Source organism: Pseudonaja textilis, chromosome 3 (genome assembly GCF_049901715.1).
Source record: "Pseudonaja textilis isolate UNSWEBS1 chromosome 3, rPseTex1.2, whole genome shotgun sequence".
In the NCBI taxonomy this organism is placed as follows: Eukaryota; Metazoa; Chordata; class Lepidosauria; order Squamata; family Elapidae; genus Pseudonaja; species Pseudonaja textilis.
This window is the reverse complement of record NC_141992.1, coordinates 60067708-60091470: the sequence shown is the minus strand read 5'-3', so window position 1 is coordinate 60091470 and position 23763 is coordinate 60067708. Positions and strand designations below refer to the sequence as shown.

Sequence of the window (23763 nt, the reverse complement as noted above, 5' to 3'; positions counted from 1 at the left end):
TTCCAGGGAGCTTCTGACAAGCAAAGACAATGGAGGGAATCGAAATTTGCATAATGATCGCAGCAAAAAGGTTGTAATATTATGTGCGACTCACTTAAGGACTGCATTTTTTTGCAAGATGTTCCAGTCCTGATCGTTGTGGTAAGTTGAGGATTACCTGAATATGCATGTACAGTCTCTAGCTTTATGTGAATGCACTGATGAATACTTGAACTATTAACTGTGGACCAGGCATCTGCTATTGATTTCTGTGAGACTCAAGGCATAAGGAGAAAATAACAGATTTTATACTACTTGTATGATGGATTTCTACCTTGCAGAAGTAAACAGCTGATGTTGCAGACATACTTAATAGATGATGCCAGAAATTACTTTATTATGGGCTTCAGACCTTTTCAAAATATACAGTCAACAATTCAAAATACATTCATGTTACTTAGTTTATTCTATTACATTATTATGAGGAACATCGGCTCCTCGTTGGATTATAATATTGAAGTTTTTATTCTACTCAAGGATTTCCACATGTATTCATCTGCTACTGCCTTTGAATTATTTGTTATTTTTCTAGAACGCACTTTTTAAATGAAAAATGAATATAAATGCATTATTTAAAATCATTTTTGAAAACAAGATTCTTTAAATAAACTTTAAATGTGATTAAGCAATATGACAAAAACCTCTTTGTAGTTCATCACATATGCTCACTATTCTTTCCTTTATCATTAGCTACAATTACTGTTATCATTAAAATGCAGCTTTTGGCAGTAGCCATCAAAGTCACTCTTTAAATGATTCAATGGTTGCTTATAGTTTCTCTCTACAAATTCTGTTGGAGTGGCTTGTAAACTTCTACTCCGGCCTTCAAGAGATTCAAGAAACTTCTATTAATCACAGCATGCTTCCAGATCAAATTCTAGTTCAGCTATGATCATACAGTGCATTTTAAAAATCAATAGAGCAGCAAAATGGGTGAGAGAAGGAGGCAGATTTATGGTGAAAGGCGGTGGCAGGGAGAGAAGGCTGCTTTCTTGGTGCTACCAGAACTGGGAATAAGAAGTCTTGATTTCTGAGGATTAATTTTATCCTAAAAGTTACCCATCTTCCTTTAGAGATGCTTTATGTTTTAGAATCTTAAATGCAGATTTGAAGGCCATTTAAGTACTGTGATTGTAAAATGATTTATCATACTTAATTCTGCATTCATGATTGTTCGGTAGCTATTAAACCGATGTCGTAATTTCTTTGTGAAGAGACGTCCCCACCACCACATTATATCTAGAAAGGGTCAAGTCAGAGAGATCAGCCAGTTGAGAAATAAAACCCGATTATTGATTGTAGCAGCACAGAATATTCTTCAAATCCGTCTCATAGTTGTTACTCACTTTTATGTTTTTATATATTTATTTTCCCCTTTCTTTTTTTCCCTATCTTGTTTACAACAGGATTTGACAAACATGAAAGACTGTTTCCAACCTTAACGTATGTTTGTTTCCATTCAATAAATCATGCAATTGCAACATCTATGAAGTAATTTCTTCCTGTTCCACAAGCAGGTGTACTTCCCCACAATAGTTGAAGTGTAGTTGGGAAATATAGACTTTAATCCACTGTATGTCTGAGCACTAGTTGCAATCACTGCAACCAAACAAAATCTAATTACAAAATGTAGGTCTGTGATGAGATGTTCTAAAACGATGGGGAAAGGTCACAGCATGTTCAGGTCCATTCTCAAGATACATCTTTTTAAAAAAATTGTCTGAGGCTTCCTTTCTAAGAATATCTTTCCACCCTAATCTAAAATATTTAAAAGTTGTGAAATCACGTTTCATGAAGACTGAACAGAAGTTCTTCTTTCCTTGTCAATCAAGAGAATGCTGGAAAATTTAGAGGATAGGAGAATGGAAAACCCAATTTGACAGAAGAAGATATGGAAGGGAAGAACAAGGAAAATGATATAAGCATTATGTGTAGCTCTTCTCCACCCATACTTCTCTGTTAAAATATAAACAATTGCAGATAAGGTATGATGCAACATTCTGGAACCCCTCTTGTGATAATCACAATTAAATGTCTAGAAACTACTGGATTAGGAATTAATATAATGCATCTGTTGTTATTAAGATGCCTGGCACACATTTTTAAAAGTTGGCAAGTACATAGTCATTATACACACTTTCATTCATAGTGTGGATAATTTAAATACAAACAATTCAAATATAAAAAAAATATTTATAATACTTCTCTCTAAATAATCTAACGGGAAAGTTAAACAAGAAGTCTTACATTATAACTAAAAAATAAAACTGCCTGGTTCTAGAAAATATTTATTTTTCTTTCAAATAATTAAAACATATTGTAAAGAAAAGTTCTGGGCATGCCATCACCACTTATACTTAGAAACTGCATCAAACATTTCCCAGAAAATTCTGTTCATTCATTAAGAGATGGTGTAGAAAAGTTTTTCCCCATATACTGAATTATGGTGTTTTCATTTTTGCTTGCTTGTTTAAAACTAGAATCATTTGAACAGGTAAATGAACAATGAAACTTAGGGAGCGCCCTCTGCTTTGAAGCTGGCTTATAAAATATTTGCCCCTTCTCTGTACAGCAAAATCGGTATCACTTAGTTGACAAGCAGTTAGTGAGTATAAGCATGGGAAAAAATACACAAAAAAGCCTGGGTTAGAAAGAACTGTAACATTTTATTACCATTAAGACTAAACTGGTATTGAAAAGTTTTTATATAACAAGACAAGAAAAGCAATAGCAAATTTAACTATCAACTAGATTATGCATAGCGAGTAACTGTTTCTAGTACTCAGGGAAGAGCATGACTTCTTTTGTTTTAAATATATTAACCATACAAAGCACAAACATACGAAAAGGATCAGTGCACTGGACATGGGAGAGCTCTCCCTCAGTCATTTTGTTCCCTTAGCTCTGTTTTCCCCAATCTGAATTACATTAAAATAAAGACTCAGGTTTTTGTTTCTATTGTGCAGTAAGAAAAAAAATATTCACAACAAACATGACAATATATCAAACAATATTTCTACACAAGTTACCTTGATACCTCTTGCCACTTAAGTATCATAAGAAAACATTTTAAGACATATACAAACAAAACTAGCAAAGTGTTACAACTTAGAATAAGTTAACAAAAGAAAAAAATAACTTTATATATATATATATATATATATTTATATTATATATACACATACACACACAACAAAATGACACAATAATATGCTTCTTCCCATAGTTTAAGTAAACAAATAAGTAGACTAGCCAAACTAGCAATATTTGATTTTGGCATATGCGTCACATCAGCAATTAAATAAATAAGTGTTTCAAGCAACATAAAGAGTGTCTCGAATGTGCCAACAAAGCCCAATTTATATCAGCATGGGCTAAAAAGTGAATCTGAAAATTCTTAACAAATGAAAAGCAAATGTACTTTTTCCTTCTAAACACATTACATTTAACTATGATACTAAGATATGTAAATAATTTGTAGCACCTACTGCTTGAACAAAGGAAGTTTTTGATTAAAATTAATTTTTTCCAAAACTTTGTTCTGCTGATATCCCATACTGATGACTTAAAGAAAAACCATCCTGCAACTCATCTCCTTGCTTTTGGGTTTTGACTGTGGGTAACTGTGTGCCTGGGAAGAATACTCTCCTGTATTTAATATTTTATTACAAGCTATGAAAAGATACGAAGATCATCTGTTTGTAGCCCATCCTTCAAAAAACAATCTACTTAATCCAGTTTAAAACACACATCTTGATCTCTAAAAAGTTACCAGTGCAGTATGAACATGACAAAGTTGTCAATTTCCCCTAAATTAGCCAGTCAAAATATTTTTTTTTCTCAAATCCAGGTTCTCTTGTAAAAATTCTTTATATTTTATAAAAATAGATTTTTCTTGAAACCCATTTTCAGCAAAGAGACCACCTCTTTGGCAACATTGTTAATGTTATTTAAACTGTTATGTCATCAGGTATCCCCCCTTTTACCTTATCCCTAACAGAAGACTGTTTAGTTCACATGATACAAAAGAAAAAAGGAAAAATAAAAAGAGTTGCAAAATTATACTTCTTTTTGCAATTTTTATTATTCCTCTTTAATTTATGCTGGGGGTTTACCAATCTGATTGAATCAAACATTTTGGAAAAAAGAGCAACATCTTCTAATTCCAGTGGTTTGTAAAAATGATTTTAGGTTTTTCATTTATTTTCAAATGAGTGAATGGTCATCTTAAAAAGATCCACCTTCAAGGAAGGTAGTAAAACTAGCTGGCTGGGTAAAAATCCCTGCACTTTGTTATTTATGTATATTATATTCAACAACAACAGCTATGAAAGAACATTCAATGCATCAAAGATTTTTGTTTTTTTTTTCTAAGCATTATAAAATCCTTTTCCTGTTCACAAGATTTCCAATGTTTAATACTTAGGCAACACTGGCTTATAAAAGTCCATGGTTGAGTATAAGCCTTGAAGAGTTTTTGTTTGTTTGTATATATATTTATATATTTATATATATTTATAATAATAATTATTAGGATATGAAATTCAGGATTTATGGGTTTTGTTGGTTTTAAAGGAAACTTGCAATACTCGGTCTCCTAAGCGGTATCCATTAAGGCTGGCAATGGCCATAGCAGCTTCATCATAGTTGGTCATGGTGACAAAACCAAACCCTTTGCATTTGTTGGTATTGAAGTCGCGGATTACTTTCACATTATTGACTGCTCCAAAGGGGCCAAACAGCTGCCACAGCACACTTTCATCTGAGTCGGGTGATAAATTGTAGACAAAAATACACCATCCAGTCCCAGTATGGCCAGGAATATTCATTCCCACAAGGCTTGTCATTCCATCAATTGTGATTGGAGAAAACCTACCAGATTAACGGTGAAGAAAAGAAAAAAAAGACAGAAAGGAAAACCAACCTAAAGATCAATTTTCAAACATGACATTTTTTGATAAAAATCATTTTCAGAACTTACCCCTAAATCTGTGAATAATTCATATCATGTATAATACCCAGATATCATATAAATACACTCCATGGAGAAAACAGTGAAACTAATGATCTCTACTGAAAAGAATGTAGTTAGTGATTTGAAAACCCTAAAATTTACAACAGGTTTTTCTATTTGTGAAAATGGTGCAATGAAAATGTATATGCATATGGGGTTGTACATAAATTCATCCAATAAATGTACTAGAAATGATGAGGATCCTAGAAAAACTATGGCATTTTTCAGTTGGTCTCCCACCAAATCTGTCACAAATTTATGGTATATAACAGAGACATTTTCTCAGTTAGAATAATATATGTGTGTATGTGTCCTCTCATACGCTAAAACTGATAACTTGCTTGTTTTCTGTCAGATTTATTACAGGTAGTCCTTGATTTACAACAGTTCATTTAGTAACCATTCAACATTACAATGGCACTGAAAAAAGTGACTTATGACCGTTTTTCACACTTACGACTATTATAGCATTCCCATCATCATGTGATCAAAATTTAGACACTTGACATCTGACCCATATTTATGATGGTTGCGACCTTCTAACAGGCAGTCAATGGAGAAGCCAGATTCACTTAAAAACTGTGGCAAGAAAGTTTGTAAAATGGGGTAAAACTCACTTAACTATTTCACTTAGCAACAGAAATTTTGGCTGAATTGTAGTCATAAGTCAAGGACTATGTGGATTTACCATACAATCAATATAATAAAATCTAGCATTTCAAGTACAGTTCTTAGATTGAGATGATGAAGAGCTTTCATGTTTATCTGTATTATATGTAATCTTTAAACTTTTTTTCTGTTCAGGAGTTCTGTTGTCTACTTCAAAACATCACATAAGAATAAGTCTATACTACCTAATTGTGCAATAAAATATATTTACAGCTATCCAGAAATCAAGGGAGTGAAAAGTGGTAATTGTAAAGCTTGATACTGTGTTCAGAATGTTTAAAAACCATCGTTGCAACATAAATTCAAACACCATATGTTAAGTTTTGAATTGGTCATCACCTAGTTTAATCATCTGAATTTAGCTTTAAACATACACTGACAATTCTGAAGTTTACAGAGTTATCTGTGGGAAATTTGTTGCATAATAATAGTGCAATTTTTCTTCAAAATATTCCCACTGTACTCAGAATTAGTGTTTATTTTGTGTTATTTATATCTTTCCTCCAGGAGCTCACATTTCCCAATTTAAGCTCAGAACTACTAGTAGGCTAAAAGACAGCAATTAGTCTGAAGACACTACCTTCAAAGCTAGATGGAATTTATATGTAGATTTCCTGAGGACTAGAACAGCATTTGATCCATACCTCATTTGGTCTTATATAGTATTGACCACTACAAGAGGAAAAGCCATTAAAAGTAACTATTGTATTATACAATGCACTGGCAATAACTTCATTATTTGTGATTGAACAACAATTCATAATTCAAATTACATAAAATTGTGATGTGTAACTTTCTTTTCATTTCAAATTGATGAGAACAATAGCTGTGATGCTAAATATAAAGAAGCAGAAATCCCATTGCAATTTTTAAAAAAGAAGCACGTCAGTAATGGCATGAATAACCTTTAATCAGAAAAATAATTCTATGAATCTGGTCCCCAGAGGATTTCTTTTGATATGCATAAACACTGTGACATAGAACTGGGATTATTTATCCAAAGTTTTCCTTTAGTTTACTATTATAATGCAAACTTGGTAATAAACAGAAACAAAGGTAGGCTAAAATAGCTAAAAACACATAGACGGATAGTGCACAGATGGAAAAGAAATATACTATAAAAATGTGATAAAGGGATAAGGAAATAATGGTATGGATTTAAGGAAAGGAGCTGTAGATGGCAGCACTATGCCATCCATCCCAAAAAGCAGGGTAGAGCTGGTTAGTACATGGTTAGGAGACCATCAGGAAATACCAGAGCTATAGGTCATACGGAAGAGACAAAATGAAACAATCAGAAGGAGCAATGGCAAAAAAACCTGTCATCCTATTGCCAAGAAAAAAAGAGTTGAGCTTGGTTCAGGAAATCTTAAAACTATTTTTTTAAATAACTTTTTCTTTTTCTGAATCACTTAATCTCCACATAACCTGTCTAATCTAATTATAGTTCCAAAATGAAACTGGAATAGCAAACCACAAGATTCAGAAGGATGATTATATTCCCTGGCTGTTCCTTCAAGTTCCAGCAATATTTGGAGATGTGAGAAAGACTACTGAATCTGAAGTCCTCCAAACCATTTCAAAGTCACTAGAGATAACACATCAAAACTCTTTTGAATCAAATCAGCTCTCTGAAGGTTATCCAGCTCTATTCTTTAGCCACTGCTATTTCTGTCAAAAGCTATTTATAAAGACACGTTGTCATTTATTTTTTGGCACTTAGGAAGCAACTGTTCTTATCAATCCAGCAAACACACACACACACACATGCACCCCGCTATTTCCTTTTGGGATAAGCAACATTGTATAAGGTACAAAACTCAATTCAAACCAATTCAAGGTTACATGAACTATGAAATCTTGTACAATCACCAATGAAAAAGTTATTGCTAATTTTCTGAACCATAGAGATTGAACTGTATTAATCTGGGGGCAAGCCTACGGTAGCTAAAACTTATACTTACCAGTGTTTTTGCTGTTCCCCAAACAACCTGGAATAATCTATGTGTGAGGATGTACATACAATGTAAATATGCAAAGAGATATCATACATATTGTTTGTCTGCAATATTACATATTTCTGGAATACTTACTCTTTTTCAAGAGAGAAACAGAGCAAATGAATTGGCATCTTTACTCATAACTTTTGTACATACATTATCATGCTATAGTTAGGATGCAAGGCCCTTTGTCCTAGATATGATGCATTTCTGAGCTGTAAATATGTGAAGTAATCCTTCTGTGATTTGTGTTCCTTTAAGTTCTGTACTGATATATATTTTATATATATATATATATATATATATATATATATAAAACAAAGAGCCATAATAATATAACCTTTAAAAATTGAATTAAAATAAAATCAAAATCAGAACAAGCAAACTATTAACCAAAAATAGAAAAATCACAAGCTCCAAATTACTGGAAACACTGTTAAACCTGTAACAAAGAAAACCTGGATCTGATTAAGGTGCATACAGTTACAGTTTAAGAAAAATAAGAAGAAAAGTTATGGGCTCCCTGAAATACTTAGCCAATAATAATTTTAACCATATTTGCAATTATAAATTTATACTAAATGTCTATTAACAAACTATTAATAACCCCCCAATTATTAAACAAAATAGTTTTGGAATCAGGATACTTGTATCTGTTGCACCCAAACCATCTCAAAAAACCTGTAACAACAGAAAACATGAAATAAAAGATTTGCACATAACTTTTGTATGTGCTTGTGCTCATTGTTAAAGAAAATGAACTGAAGTCCAAATGAAAAGACAGAAAACGTTTGGCATGCTGGTGGAAAAAAAGAAGGAATTAAAAACAAAATAAAGTTAGTGATTAAAAAAAATTATAGCACCAATCTGTGCCAACATGGACATCTGGCAATCTGGAATTCTAATTACCTCTTTACGCCATAGGCCATATTAAGCAAATTGTCCAGCCTGAAAAGAGAAGGAGGGTCCCTGGGTTAATGTCTCACAGATGGCAAGATTGCTCAATGGAACTTTTATTAATAATGCTCCATTTTCAAAGAAGGAATTTCAACATTATCCAGTGGGACTAATCAATCAGCAGCTATAAACTACAATCAATTAATGCCATTTTAGATGTTCTAGTAATGAAGAAAAGTAACATTTCACAATCTCAACATTAGAGCTTGCACAGAAGAGTTTTGTTGTGGCTTTGTTTTCATACACTATTAATATGAACTGTAACAGCTATCATTTGTTCAACTATTTATGTTATTGCTATTCAACAGCTGAATACAATTATGCCAGAAGAATAAGAAAACATGCTGTCTTTATCTCTTTTAAGATTCTAGGTTATACCTGCACACTATGTATATATACAGGCAGACCACCAGTTACAACCATTTGTTTAATCATGGTTCAAAATTACAATGACCTTGGAAAAAGGTGACTTATGACCCGTCTTCAAAGTTACTAGTGTTGCATCTTGTGGTCACGCGATTGCAATTTGCAATCTTCTCAGCTGGTTTCTTATGATCGGGGTAAAATTCTGGTTCTAAATGTGATTGTAAATGGAAGACTGCCTATGGGGGGGGAGGTTGGTTGGGAACAAGCTTCTTTTAAATATCTGTCAGAGCAGACTAGCTCAATGTTAAAAAAAATGAAAATATTTATCTTGATCCATAAATAATACTAATAAAGATTTTCCCTATTTCCCTATTTAATTAGGTCAAGTTTATTTATTTATATGCCAAATTTGTATAGTCACTATCTCACAAGAAACAACCCTGGGTGGTGTACAACAATAAAACATGTCAAAAAACCAACCTATAACATTATTAAAACATTAAAAAAGTAAGAAAGTAAATCAACAAAGGAGCCATTCAAGATCTCACCAGTTCTCTGAGACCCCAAGGCCTGATGACAAAACCAGGTCTTGAGGGACTTCTGGAAATAAGTAGGGATGGAGCTCAAATCAGTTTGGAGGGGAGTCACACACTCTGGCAGAGAAGCAATGTTTCTTCAGGCCTATTGAGTGTAATTCCCTAAAAGGTGGGACCTGCAACATGCTTCTTTTGCCAGATATGATTGGACAAGCAACTGTAACTGGGGAGAAGTGGTCCTCCAGATAAACTGGTCCTATGCCATGGAAGGCTTTAAAGTTAAAATTGAACTTTGAACCGAGAAACAGACTGGCAACAAATGCAGCTTGCGAAGGAGAGGGTATTGTGTGCTGTTCTAGAAACACACATAACTGCCTGTGCGGTTGTATTATGTTTCAGCTAAAACTTCTAGATACTCTGCAAGAGCAGTACCATGTGAAGCATATTACAGTAGTCCAATCAAGAGAGAGTTTAGGTTGAATGACTGTGACCAGAATCCTCCAATCTAGGAACGGGACAAATTGGTCACAATGTGAAGCTGTGCAAAGACCGCCTTCAAGCAAGAGTTATCAGTCTAGAGTATCCCCAGGTTGGGCATTGGGTTTGTCTGGGGCAGTGCACACCCATCCAGCACTAAAGATGACATAATCCTGGAACTGGCAAGCCCAAAATTCAAAGCCACCCAGCCTTGCCAGCATTCAGCCGAAGCCTGTTGTTTCCCACCCAGAACCTCAAAGTTTCCAGGTCCTGGATAAGTCATTCATGGCATTGCTTAATTTGCCAGTGGCATAGACACCACATATTGATCATACCATCACTCTGTAGTGATGGATGAGCTCACCCAGCAGCCTTATAAAGATTTCAAATAGGAGCTGAGAGAATACTGATCCCTCCAGCACCCAACATAGAATGGGTCTAGAGAAAGATATCTTCTTCCCAATAACTTAATTTTTTCTCAGTGAGTGGTCTTTTAAGAAATAAAAAAAAATCAATTATATGGACCTAATTTTACAAAGTATCAAGGAATTCCATAATTTGGCTGTAAATGTTTAACACACTATGCAATATTTTAAATCTTTGAAAAAGTATGTTGCATAAAGCAATTCTTTAAAATATAGATATCCAGCACTGCTACCAATGGGATATATGTCATACTCTACTTTTGGGGGAAAAAATATTACTAATTATTATATTTAAGGTGCAATCCAGTGGATTTTTAGAGAAGCTCCCATCCTAAGGGTAGAATCACTTTTAATTCAAAAAGTGTTCTAATAGAACACTTTTATTAGATTAAACCTGTTCTAATAGTACCAAACAACTGTTGCTACACATAAGAAATGCAAAGAAATGACAGCAGATTTCATGACTCGACAGCGTAGGTCAGGGGTATCAAACTCAATTTCATTGAGGGCTGCATCAAGGTTGACTGACCTCAGTGAGCCAGATGGGCATGGCCAGCTCAATGACCTGCAGCCCTTCTGCCAGTGAAATTGGAGCCTGGGAGGGCTGCACATGGTTCTTCGTTGTTTTCAAGGGGCCCCCACAGGTCAGATCTAAGTACCCTGTGGGCAGGATGCGGCCCGCAGGTCTTGAGTTTGATATCCCTGGTATAGGTAATCCTTGCCTTATGTCCAAATCAGTACTGGAAAATTAGTTAAGCAGTGTGATTGTTAAATGAAACATATGATCGCACCTGGATCACCATTCATTAAATGAGACATCACGTGACAAGAGGCTTGAAACTTTCCTTGCCAGCTTCCTCACTGTCCTTGCTTATCAGAAGCTAGTTGAGAAGATTACAAATGTGATCATGTGAACCAGGACGGTGTTATCATTGTAAATGAAAACCAGCTGTCAAAAGCTAAGACTCCAATCATGGAGACTATGGGGATGTTGTGATGGTCGTAAATGCGAGATTGTAAGTCACTTCTTCTGATTGTAAGTCACTTCTTCCAGTGCTGCTGTAACTTTGAACAGTCACTAATGGTTGTAAATCGAGGACTACTTATACATGGAATTCTTAATCCGAGGGTCCTGAGCCATGGTGGTGCAATGGTTAGAGTGCAATACTGCAGGCTATTTCTGCTGACTGCCGGCTGCCTGCAATTTGGCAGTTCAAATCTCACCAGGCTCAAGGTTGACTCGGCCTTCCATCCTTCTGAGGTGGTAAAATGAGGACCCAAATTGTTGGGGGCAACAGGCTGACTCTGTAAACCACTTCGAGAGGGCTGTAAAGCACTATGAAGCAGTATATAAGTCTAAGTGCTATTGCTATTGCTATCTGTCCTCAAATTAGCAGAAGTATCATAGTCAATTCTAGTTCACTTAAATTATATTCAACTGGTCTTGGTACCAGTTGACTCATTGTTACAAGTTATCTGAAAAACCAAGTTCAATTGTTGAAAAGGCTGCCAAGGAATAAAGAATATTTAGGTTGTTTCTGTCCAACTTTAATAATACTAATAAAGATTTTCCTATTTCTTTTTACGACAAAACTATTTACCTATTAACTAGGAAAGTATATAGTTTTACTAATATTTTCTGTTCAAGGGGAAAATTTTAGTGTTTGCTTCTGAGTTTCTGATAATCACATCCTTGTGGAAGGGGATTTTTTTAAAAACAATCTGTAAAGTATCTTGTAACTGCTTTTGCAACATTTGGCTGAATGTTACATTCTGGCTACAGTTGAAAAATCATCCATTTCCATAGGAGTTACTTTTTAAAATCAAATAATTCGTTCAGCTTTAATAATAATAAATCAAATTGGAGAGGAATGCAAAGAGAAAATTACCTGAATCTCTGAGCCTGATGGTGAAGAGGTCCAGGGTAGCGTCTGTTGGGAGACTGGTACAGCTGGGAAAGGAGGGCTTGGCTTGTTTTTTGACTGGGGTTATTAGCAAACTTCACAGTAATCGGTTCTGTAGCACCACTTGGCTTTTGGCCATTAAGTCCCTTTATGGCTTCTTCTGCCTCTATTCTCTTATCAAAACGGATAAATCCCACACCACGGGAAACACCTGGAATAAAAAAAGAAGATTTAAAAAAGTGAAGAAAAAGAAAAGAAGTCCTCTAAGGTTCTTTCCAACTCTGTTATTCTATTAGAAACAATACGACTGACTAGGTAAATTGATTTTCAAAGATATACAGTATAAGATTTATGCATACTGTAATGTATGCAACTTTTAAAAATAAGAGACGATTATGTATCTGCTTTCACTACGTAAGGACAGAATATCAGATATTCCCACATCTTTTTAAAGTGTAATTTCTTTATTCATTCCATCCTTTCCCTGGAGGGCAAATTTTATTCCAGTAGGTGACCAAAATTTGATGATACATTTGTAATGTCCTTTAGAGCAGAGACAAAATTTCAAATGGTATATTGGGACTAGAGTGGACATGTGGCCTCTTTTTATCAATAAAACTGCAATAAAAAAAATTAAATAAGCAAAATCAAATTACAGAGTTAACTTCAGTATAATCCCTTCCAGAAGCTAAATAAAAATATGAAAAGAACAAACTGAAATTTAGACATTTTTAAACAAAAATCTTTTTCAACCTGTTACTTGATCAACCAGAATTCTTGAGGTGATGATGCGCCCATATTGCGAGAAAAGCTGCTCTAGCTCTTTCTGGGTCATCGTTTTTGGAAGGCCGCTGACATACAAATTTGCATCTCTGATTGACGCTGAACTTGGACGGGCATAGGAAACCTAGAAGTTAAACAATATTCAGTTAAATGAAATATTATTTTTGGAGAAAAGCTTTAAATGACAAATAGTTAGAAGTCTATTTTCAAACTGTATTTTCACAATTTCTTTAAAATAACTTCACATCATTCTATAGGCTCTTCTACAATAAATTGATAAGAAAAAAATTCTAAGGACAAAAAGAAATTTGGAAATAATTTAGATGCATACCCAAGGGCCTCTAAAAGGCCAAAATAAAGTAACTGAAGCCGAGTAGATTAAGACATACTTTTCCATATTGATGGAAATTTATAGCTTTGTAATTTACTGATACATATTTGGGATACTTAAAAGATTTACCATATACTGCATAATCTGAATAGTACACGAATATACCTAATTCAGAATTAGTGCTTTTCAGAGTTGACTTTTTGCAGATAAATGTTTCCCCATATATATTAGTATTAAAATGGCACTCTCTATCTGGCAATTATATATACAATAATAACTGCAAAATTGAATTTGGATCAGTCTCTGGGTCCAGAGATTTACTGTTCTGAGCTTTCGGACTCATGCTGGAGCCCTTCTTCAGGGAATTTCTCTACTGGAATATGTGGTTTGGGTTGTTCTCTGAGTCGTGTTTAGGTGATGCCTTCCTACTGGCTGATTGGTATGTTGATGGCTGGCGATTGGCTGTCATTTCCTTGTGGGAAAGAAAACCAACCAACTGACAGTCAATAACACCCATCAGCCAACAGCAAGGCACCACATAAACACGACTCACAGAACAGCCCAAACCACGTATTCAAGTAGAGAAACTTCCTGAAGATGGGCTCCAGCATGAGTTCTCGGAAAGCTCGGAAGAGTAAATCTCTGGTCCCAGTGACCGACCCGAATTAGATTTTACATCATTATCCTGGGATACATATATTTGCCTTTACAGTAATAACTAACAAAACAACACACAAAAGAAACTATATCTTTATACTGCACCATTTATAATCAGTCTCTTACACAAAACAGAAAGGTTTAAAAACTATCCTTATGTAAGTGTAAATGGATATGTCTGCATATGGACTGTGCAAATCATTCAAATGGGTTGTTCAAAAAGTGAAGTACCATTTGGAACTGATTCTTAGAAGACTGAGGTGTTAAGGCTCTTTTTTGATGTTCTGAGCATACTGGTGGTCTCTACTTAACGACCACTCATTCAGCGGCCATTCAAACTTGTGATGGTGTTGAACAAGTGATACTAGTGACCGGTCTTTGGACTTCATAGTATCCCCTGTGGTCATGTAATTGCAATCTAGGCACTCAGCACCTACTTTGTGATTATGGCATCATAGTATCTCATGGTCACCACCTACATTTTTTTTGCTGATTTCTGAAAATCAAACTCAATGAAGCTGGCAGGAGAATGCAAATGGTGACCACGAGACATTCTTGCTTAATGACAGGAACTGGGTATGCCAGAACTGCTGCTGCTAAGTGACATGGTCATGTAATTTCATGCTTTATCTCATCGCTTAAAGATGGCAATTCCAGTCCAAATGGCTATTATTAACTCTAACCTGTACATGTAAGGCACTTTTAACTGGAACTGCAACTGAAGGTAAGTTCCTGTGCCTCTGAATAGTCTGTACAATCATAATGTATCCATGCTTATGTATGCATTGTCCATATAACTTTATTGACATACAGAAATGGAAATAAATTTTATTTTCATAATTGAACATGTTAAAATGTATGATTTTATATAATGGAAAAAGGGCCTAGTATGCAATTTCTGAATATTATATCTGCATTTAATTTTTAACCAATTTAAAAAAGCTTTATTCTAAAAGACTATACCATATACTTCTAGCAATCATTAGGCATACTATAAAATACTCCATACTTCTAGTAATTATTAGGTATACTACACTTTTGAGATATACAACCCAAATAGCTTTCTGTTCATCCAATAATAAGCATCTCAAAACATGATTACACACACACAATTATTGTATTACACTTATTATACAGCAGCATGGGAGGAGAGGTTTTAGTCACAAGTATAACAAGCAACACCCTTCTCTCCAAAACAGAATTTTAAATTGAAGCATTTTCTTCACTTCTAAAAATAGATAGTAAACCCAGAAAATGATAGAAAATGACTCATTCATCTCCACACTTTATTAAAAAGATAAGCAATTTTTGGATTTACACTAAATAATTTGATGCCATGTTTTGATATCTTTGAAACAAGTAATGTTTAAAAAATAAAATAAAATTCCAATCTGCATTATGAACAAGGAGAACATGTTACAATAACAAGGGTTTATTAAAGACCATGACAAGTGATTTTCATTTTTGAAGTTGTTCACACTCAAATCACCCTGGAACACATGGCTAGATAGAAACTATTCAGAGGTATAGACCAGTAAAGCTCATGAGAACATTATTTCAACTCTGACCCTGATAGACAGAAAATTTCTTATTTGTTGATCTACAATGTTGATCCACATTGATCCATCCCTTATTAATGTGGATTAACATATATTTACAATTTACTTATCCCAACATGATTTGAAAAGAAAGGATTTCAGACAGACCTGTTTCTATGTTTCTTTGCAAATGACTTTATATGATAAAATGCTTAACTGACCTTGGGGATACAGGGAGCAGCAAGGTAATTAAATGATGCTAAGTGGGAGGGGGGAGTGTGAGAGGAGTAATTCTACATTGCACTGAATATAAGTTATGCAGGACAATAATTTTGGTAGGTTTTCAAGGTCTATCAGCAATAAAGGTTATTTCAGAAATCCAAGTTTTTTGTTTCCTTAGGTTGCCTGTGTTGCAGGACTTGATACTTTTAGACAAAAATAAGCAACTGATTTGCAGTCTAATTAATCTATGGGGTCAAACGGAAACATACTTAAGTGCTGTACCTTAAGTGAATTCAGCCCTTCTGGAATGACCTCAAATGTCCTCTGAATTAATTGGTAGCAGAATTAAGTTAGGGTTAGGGTACCATAGTATTATCAATTTATTTAGACCTCTGCTGTGAAGAAACTGCCTTTTGAGCTTTTTCACAGCAAATGAAGAGACCATTAAGAATAAAAAGCAAGCATCCCATCCATGTCCAGGGAGCTTACAGGCTGTTCCAAGACGTAGAAGCTTAAAAAAGTGTAAAGATCTGATATAATAATTTATATTTATTATTTAATCTTTATAATTATTATTATCTAATTATTATCTAATTATGAAAATAATGAACTGGGGACTACTTTTATGTTTTTTTAAATGGGTATATAAGAGACTGCAAGTTTACCTATCTATCTAGATTTAATGTGCATGTCTTTTCTAGTTTTATTTAGCTGTTTTAAAAAGATGGTCCCTAACAGAATTAGATTTTTAAATTAATGTTAATAGTAATGTTTTGAAAGCTTCATAAAATTATATGAAAAATAAAATTGATCAGTACACAAATAAGACAGACTGCCAATGATTCAAAGGAGTTTTTGGCATGTACAAAGTATATCCTGCAGAGAATATTAAAGTGATACTCCAAGCAGCAGCATCAGGTACCAAAAATGTAACAAGTATGGAACAATCTTTTAATTAAACGTTTAACTGTAGAATAAGGAAATAGTGATGAACTTTGCACTGGTGCATGGAAGGCTAATAAAGCTGCCAATATCCATTTAACAGTTAAGAGAAAACCACAGTTCTTAAAGGAAATGAGGAAAGTAGACAATTGATATTTTATTTTAGAAGATATGTTTCAAAAATCTCTTAATGTGACCCTGGAAAAACTTCAGGAGTGTACAAATAATACCACTAAATATTTGTGGTAAAATAGGAGGATGACAAACCTGCTTGATGAAAATCACATCATATATTGACTATGCTGATGGTTTCTTCTCTAATAACCTTCAACCTGAAGCAGTATCAGTATCAGACAAAAAAGGAGAATAGTGTGATCTCCCAAATGCAATAGTTGCTTTAAGGACGTTTTTTTGCCATAACCTCTCCTACTCAAGGTGACTGGACTCAGATGCAAGCAGGATACTTATAGAGCCTGCCTGCCTGCCTGCCTACCCATCCATCCATCCACCCACCCACCCACCCATCCAATTATATGTCACACTTTCACATCAAAGTGACATTGGGTGGCATATAAGAAAGAAAACCAACAATTTAACAAACCAACTGTGAGGCTACAATCAGCAATTCCAACTCACAAAGAGGCTCCAACAATATTTAATGAAAGGGACCTGGCTAGATCTGTAAGTACCTGGCTACGCTTACCTGGCTAGTAACATGGGAAAGAGTGATTCCACAGTTAGCTTGGCTCTATGCCCCATAGGGATTTATAGGAGGCATTGAGCATCTTAATTTGCACCTGGAGACCATACACAATCCAGATGGGTGGTGACTAAGTATGAGCAAGTATGCATAGCTAAGGGCTATCTTTCCCCCTCTAAAAATGTTAATATTTAATAAAGTATACATAGTTATTAGTGATTCTTAGGACTAGAACTCTTGTAAAAATAAAGCTCTCTGTCTATTATATAATTTGTTTTCATTTTTAATTAGCTAGTGTAGACTATGAATTTTCTTGGTATCTAGGATTGGCATGTATCCACTATAGCAGAGTTTGGTGGAAAATGACAAGGAAGACTTTCTCTGTTTTTACAAGAGGAAAATATACAGAAACTCACAATTTCTATCTCATCAAATGGTCATGTTTTAAATCATTAACAATATTGCAAGTAGATTTTACAACTGAGGTTCAAGATTAAAAGTTAACTATTCTTAAATGAGAACAATATATTTATAATTTATTTTGGAAAAATATTTTGAAAATGTACTATTTCAAAAGCAAAATGAAATTTTATTATTTTGATAATATTTAATATGAACCCTAACACAGAACATGACTGGAGGGAAAAACAATGTACACATCTTTTAAATAACAGCGAAACACAGTGAAGGTTTAATAGCAAAATAACTTAAAAGTGTTTTCATTAAACAAGGAGATAATCTTTGCTGAACCGAAAGCATGATATTATGTAGAGCATAATGGAGGTTTTAGATAGAAATTACTGAAATTACCTCAATAATTGAGACTAGACCCGTGATGGCAAACCTATGGCACACGTGCCACAGATGGCATGCAAGCCGCAGGCAAACTTGCCTCACTGTGCATGCACGTACCTCACAGCTGATTTCGGCCTCCCAGAGACTTGAGGAAAGCTTTTGCAGGCCAAAAAATAGGCCCGTTTTGTCACTTCCTGTATTTCTGGAAATACCAGAAGTGACAAAGTGGGCCCATTTTTCATCCTGCAAAGGCTGCAGAAGTTTTCCACAAGCCTCTGGGAGGCTGAAAATCAGCTGGGAGACGCAGTGCAGATAAGGGGATGGCGGGGGGAAATTGCACACCCATGCGCAGGGGGGCACACACATTGCCTTCTGGGTGCTGGCACAAGCGCATGCACAATTTTTGGCACAGAAGCCCAAAAGGGTTAGCCACCACTGGACTAGACTAGTTTTTAAGGAGACTCTCACGAGATCATGGATTCATACAGTAACAGATTCACTGGGGCATTTTTCAAAGATAGGACTATAATCTAAATTTCTGTTATAGAAAACTTATATCTGAAGAGATATAGTCAGTTACCTAAATGCTACTACATAGGCATTTTTCAAGATCTTTTATCCCTATCCACATTTTAATTGACTAAGCTGGAGCTCCATTTTAATTTATATGATATTCTATTCATAATGATGTTTTAACGTACATCAACTGACTGAAATTTCAGTTTGGACCCCTTTCGTTTATTAATAATTTTAATAGCTCATGAAAAAAGGACTAGAAGCATATAAGCATATAAGTATTCGTAATTCCAGTTTAAGGTGTCTGTAATTTTAAAACATAATTGACAAAGGTATTTTTTTACAGTTCGGAGAGTCTTGGAATAATAACTGAAAAATGTAAGAAATTAAAAAGATGGCATACCAAACTGAATATCAGTAACAAGAAATGTAAGATTATACTGTATGAATCACAATATCAAGCTACACCACATTTTTATTATTCATTTCTTTACATTGTTTCTTAACAGGAATTTAAACTGAACAATTGTGGATGGTTTTTGTATTATGGTTTTCATACTTAAAATGCCATTCACAACAAATGTTACATTTGTTTATTGAAATGTTGGCATTTTGTTAATGATTATGTTCTATTTATACTTGCAAATCTTTAAAGTATCAGTTAGAAACAATGCAGTAGATATTTTTTAAACAATTGGTTAGGTATTGAGTTACATGGTAAGCTTAATAGTTCTCTCTTCTTGTTGCATTCCCAATGGTCTAGCCCTGTGGAAGGTACAGAATTTTTAAAATGAGGAAAATAAGATTCCCTAATCTTGAAGCTTCAAATATGAAAGCTATTGTGTCATATATATAATGGAGAGGATTAGTAAGGGCATATTGATTTTATTTCATCATAAATACAGAATGAATGTTTAAACTTTTGGACTTCCCCAGAATTTTCTGTATTATCATGTTGCCTGGAGAATTTCTGAATGATTTCTGGGTTGGAAAAGGCTGGTATACAATTCTGGACAATTAGATTTGTGAGGAAAACTTATTCTGTACAAATTAATGATTTATTTATATTCTGTGCAATTGTTGTCCATGCAAATCATGAAGTGTTTTTGATGATGTAAAAGGGAACTTTTTACCCTTGCACAGCTCAACTTAATTCAGTTTCTTGTCACCATCCTTGTTTGATATTACCTTTTTTAACTAAGTTACATAAGACCAATAGCAGAAATCTTTTAAAGTTTAAAAAGAAATTATGCAATTTAGATAAATGGAAGCATCAAGAATAGTAGGTTATAAAAAAAAAACTTTATTATCACTTATTCCATTCATACATTATTTTTATTAATATAAATATTCCTGAATTGCATTTTGGTCAAGGGTAGGCTCCCTCCTCATACAAATTAAGGTTAAAATAATTTTAAAACTTGGTATAATAAAAGCCTGGCAAATACATTTAAAATTCTTCAAAGGCAAGATTGAACAGCTATTGAAAACCAAAGTGTCTTGTTTCTCTTTTTAAGAAACACTTCATACTCAAGATTCCTTTTCTTGTTCACTGCTGTTGTAACTTTGAACAGTCGCTGAATGAGTGATGGTGAAGACTATTTGTATTTACTTAAATCCTTCCACTATGATTTTTTCCTTTTTTCTAATAAATATTACAAGTCAGAGCTCTGAAACTGCTTTGAATTTATTATTTGTTGCCCAGATTAGTTGGAGAAAGTCTGAAAGTTGCCGTTCATTGTGCTCTGCCTAACAGCCCACTCAGAAATAGTAAGTGATCCAAAACCATATAGGTGAACTCTATACTGACTTGCACATTTACCCCTGTCCCAGCTCAACACTTTTGTTGCTATATTATAATGATTCCTTGAAAAGAGTCTCTATAGTGCATTACAGAAATGTAAATGGGAGAAAGATTATTAAGAAAAGAAATACTGACTAGAGTTTTTTTCTCCAGGAAAGAGTGCAAGCTATTCATCAGTTGAAGTTGAGCAAAGATGCTCCTAGCAACAGCAACCCTTGACACTCCAAGAGGATGTTGGATTCTGCATTCTCACTCCTGTTCTGATCGATGAATCTGATATACAGAAAGAGCATAAACCCATCTAGAATAGACTGTATCCAATCTCAGATTATTTTATCTACTCATCAAAGTATATTACATTTTTCCAGGAACTTGTTAACCTGCATATAGTCCATTACTTATCTCCAGAGAAAAATTCAGGATTTTCTTAGCACAAGATCTGACAAGAAGAAATAAGAGCACAATATTTTAGGCACAACTTTGAGACCTAATCCTAACTCTGTTTTCCTTATCTGATATACAGAATAGGATCCATTGCTAAAGCTGCACCTAATTATAACTTTGAATGGACATTTTTAAGAAACAAAAAGGCTAAGAAAACATAACATTAAAAATGATATTACAATATAGTGTGTTTCAGAGGCATTTTATGCAGCTGTGATATAATCATTTTCACAAATAACTTGAATGTTAAGTAGTTCAGTAAGATGAAAGTGAAAGGAGATATGATGATGGAGCAAAAAAAGAAGAAAGAAACCCAAATAAAAAAAAGATTATGCAACTCATTAAAGAAAAAGAAAAGTGAAGTATGAGGCAATTTCTGAAAGGATTTGTTAGAGAAAACACTACAGGTAGTCCTCAATTTACAACAGTTGGTTTAGTGACTATTCAAAGTTACAACGGCACTGAAAAATGTGACTTACGACTGTTTTTCACAAATTCAACCTTTGTAGCATCCCTATGATCATAGTTCAGATGCTTGGCAACTGGTTCATACTTATGACCGTTGCAGCGTCCCAGGGTCATGTAATCACCTTGCAACCTTCTGACAAGCAGAGTCAATGGGGGCAGCCAGATTCACTCAATAACCAGGTTACTAACTTATCAACTGCTGTGATTTACTTAACAAGTGTAGCAAGAAAGATCATAAAATGGGGCAAAACTTACTTGAATACAAATTTTGGGCTCAATTGTGTCATAAATTGAGGACTACCTGTATTACTTCCTTTGGTTTTGCAACATACTAGAATTAAAATGCCCACATTTTAAATGACTAAAAACTCACTCATTAGTTTTCCCAATTTTATTTCTTGTAAATCAACTTCTTAGCTATCATTAATTCCTAAATATTGGAAAAATAAAGAGCAACTCAAGCACTTTTTATTTGCACTTCCTTTTGTGTGACTATGTGATAGAATGAAGGATGATAATTAAAATGAAAAGAACTTATATCCTGACTTTTTGCAGTTTTCCGAAAAGCTACTGTGGAGGTCTTTGGGACACTCTGAAGCAGCATGATGCAAAAAGACTGGAGGGGAAAAAATCACAAATCAATTACAGTCCCTTCAAAGAATGGAGTAAGTTCTTCTGCTTACCAATAGTGATTTGGATTGTAGCCAAAATGATTAATTATTGAAGAACTAAATATCACCTAAGATTTATAGTTATATTGAGCATTAACAATGAATTCTCCAGAGTAATTAATAATATGATTAAGCTTTACTCATCTAGCCATAAATTTAAATGAAACTGTTATGAACAAATTAGTCAGTATCCTTTTAAAACACATATTTAATTTAAATTCACCATATTGGAATATACTGTAAATAAGCAGGTGTTAAGTCCTTATTCGTCACAGTTTTTAAATTGTTAATCTACTTTACCAGTTAAAGGAATCATGTTTCACTCATAAAAATAAAACACTATTAACAGTATTAACTTTTATCAATATATAATAAAATCATGAAGGGTAACTATTGAGTTCATAGCTTATTTATAAAATAATCAAATCCACAGCAATCTATTGTTGGACGAATAACTAGTGTTTTAATAAGTTACAGCTTAGCTTTCTCCTAGCTAATAATATATTTTTGTGAGGAGATCCTGTTCTTTTAAATAATGAAATACTGTGTATTTGATGCACTGTTAGAAGAGTATCTTAAGTCATGAATAAGTGTAAAGCAAAATATCAGCAATAACAAGTATAATACCAAATCAGCAAGTTTAAATCACACCTGGAATTATTTTTATATGCTTATATTTCAAGGTGATGGTAGTCCACTTAAGACTGAATATTAAGGCAGACAGTCTGTTATTTCATCAAAGGATATTAAGATACCTAAGTTAATGTGAAAACTGCAGATTAATTTAAGACTGGCAATCAGAATACAAAGTCAGAATATCTCATTGCAATTTAATTTCAAACCTGACCACAAACAAATACTCAGGATTTATCTTTGTTTCAGATTAAAAACAAGTTTTAAAAAAGTCTTGTAAATTTAAGAAAAGACTAACAAGCAAGAACATAATCCTAATAGATTTACACAGATCAGGTTTCACAGAAACATATAAAAGCCTAGCGCTGACATGTACGACCAAACTAGATGAAATGTTAAAATACTGAATCTTTAATACACTACTCATCAGAGTAAATCAAACCAGCCCAATATATCTATCAGTCAATGCTACTTTCAAATTTATTTTAGTACTCAAACTTAAACAGTACTATTAATTTCCCTGAATCTATTTATATGTTTTTTATTCCTAGCGTTTTCCTGCAAGGGCAGGGTCTGCTTTTTTTCAGATCAACAGAGTTTTAATCCATTGGTTGTGACAGGAATTGATCGACTGGCTTGTCGCCCACTGTTGTGGGCTGGAAGAGTGTGACTGGCCCAAGGTCATTCAGCTGACTTTCATGCTAATGTGGATTAGAATTCACAGTCTCTGGCTTCTAGCCTCGTACCTTGGCCATTAGACCCAAGTTTCTAGTTTATAATTCATTTAAAATACATATAGCCACAAAACTTAACTATATAAATACAACTTCTGTATAGACTTTAGAAAAAGTTGCTTCTGTTTATGTATTCCA

At 34.0% G+C, this 23763-nt stretch overlaps 1 protein-coding gene across 9 annotated transcripts in view; it reads right to left on the bottom strand.

The window, feature by feature from the left end:
- Positions 1 to 2311: 2311 nt before the first annotated feature.
- The window catches only part of ELAVL4 (ELAV like RNA binding protein 4), a 134725-nt gene continuing 113273 nt past the window's right edge, over positions 2312 to 23763 (bottom strand). For 8 of the 9 annotated variants that reach the window (XM_087929903.1, XM_087929901.1, XM_087929902.1 and 5 more), the window contains 4 exons: positions 13141 to 13294; positions 12373 to 12598; positions 8632 to 8670; positions 2312 to 4911 (listed from right to left, as the gene is read on the bottom strand). In XM_087929903.1, coding sequence (XP_087786029.1) covers positions 4584 to 4911; positions 8632 to 8670; positions 12373 to 12598; positions 13141 to 13294 — 747 coding nt within the window. In that variant the 3' untranslated portion in view covers positions 2312 to 4583. The remainder of the gene's footprint in view (positions 4912 to 8631; positions 8671 to 12372; positions 12599 to 13140; positions 13295 to 23763) is intronic. The other variant, XM_026707056.2, reaches the window with a different exon arrangement.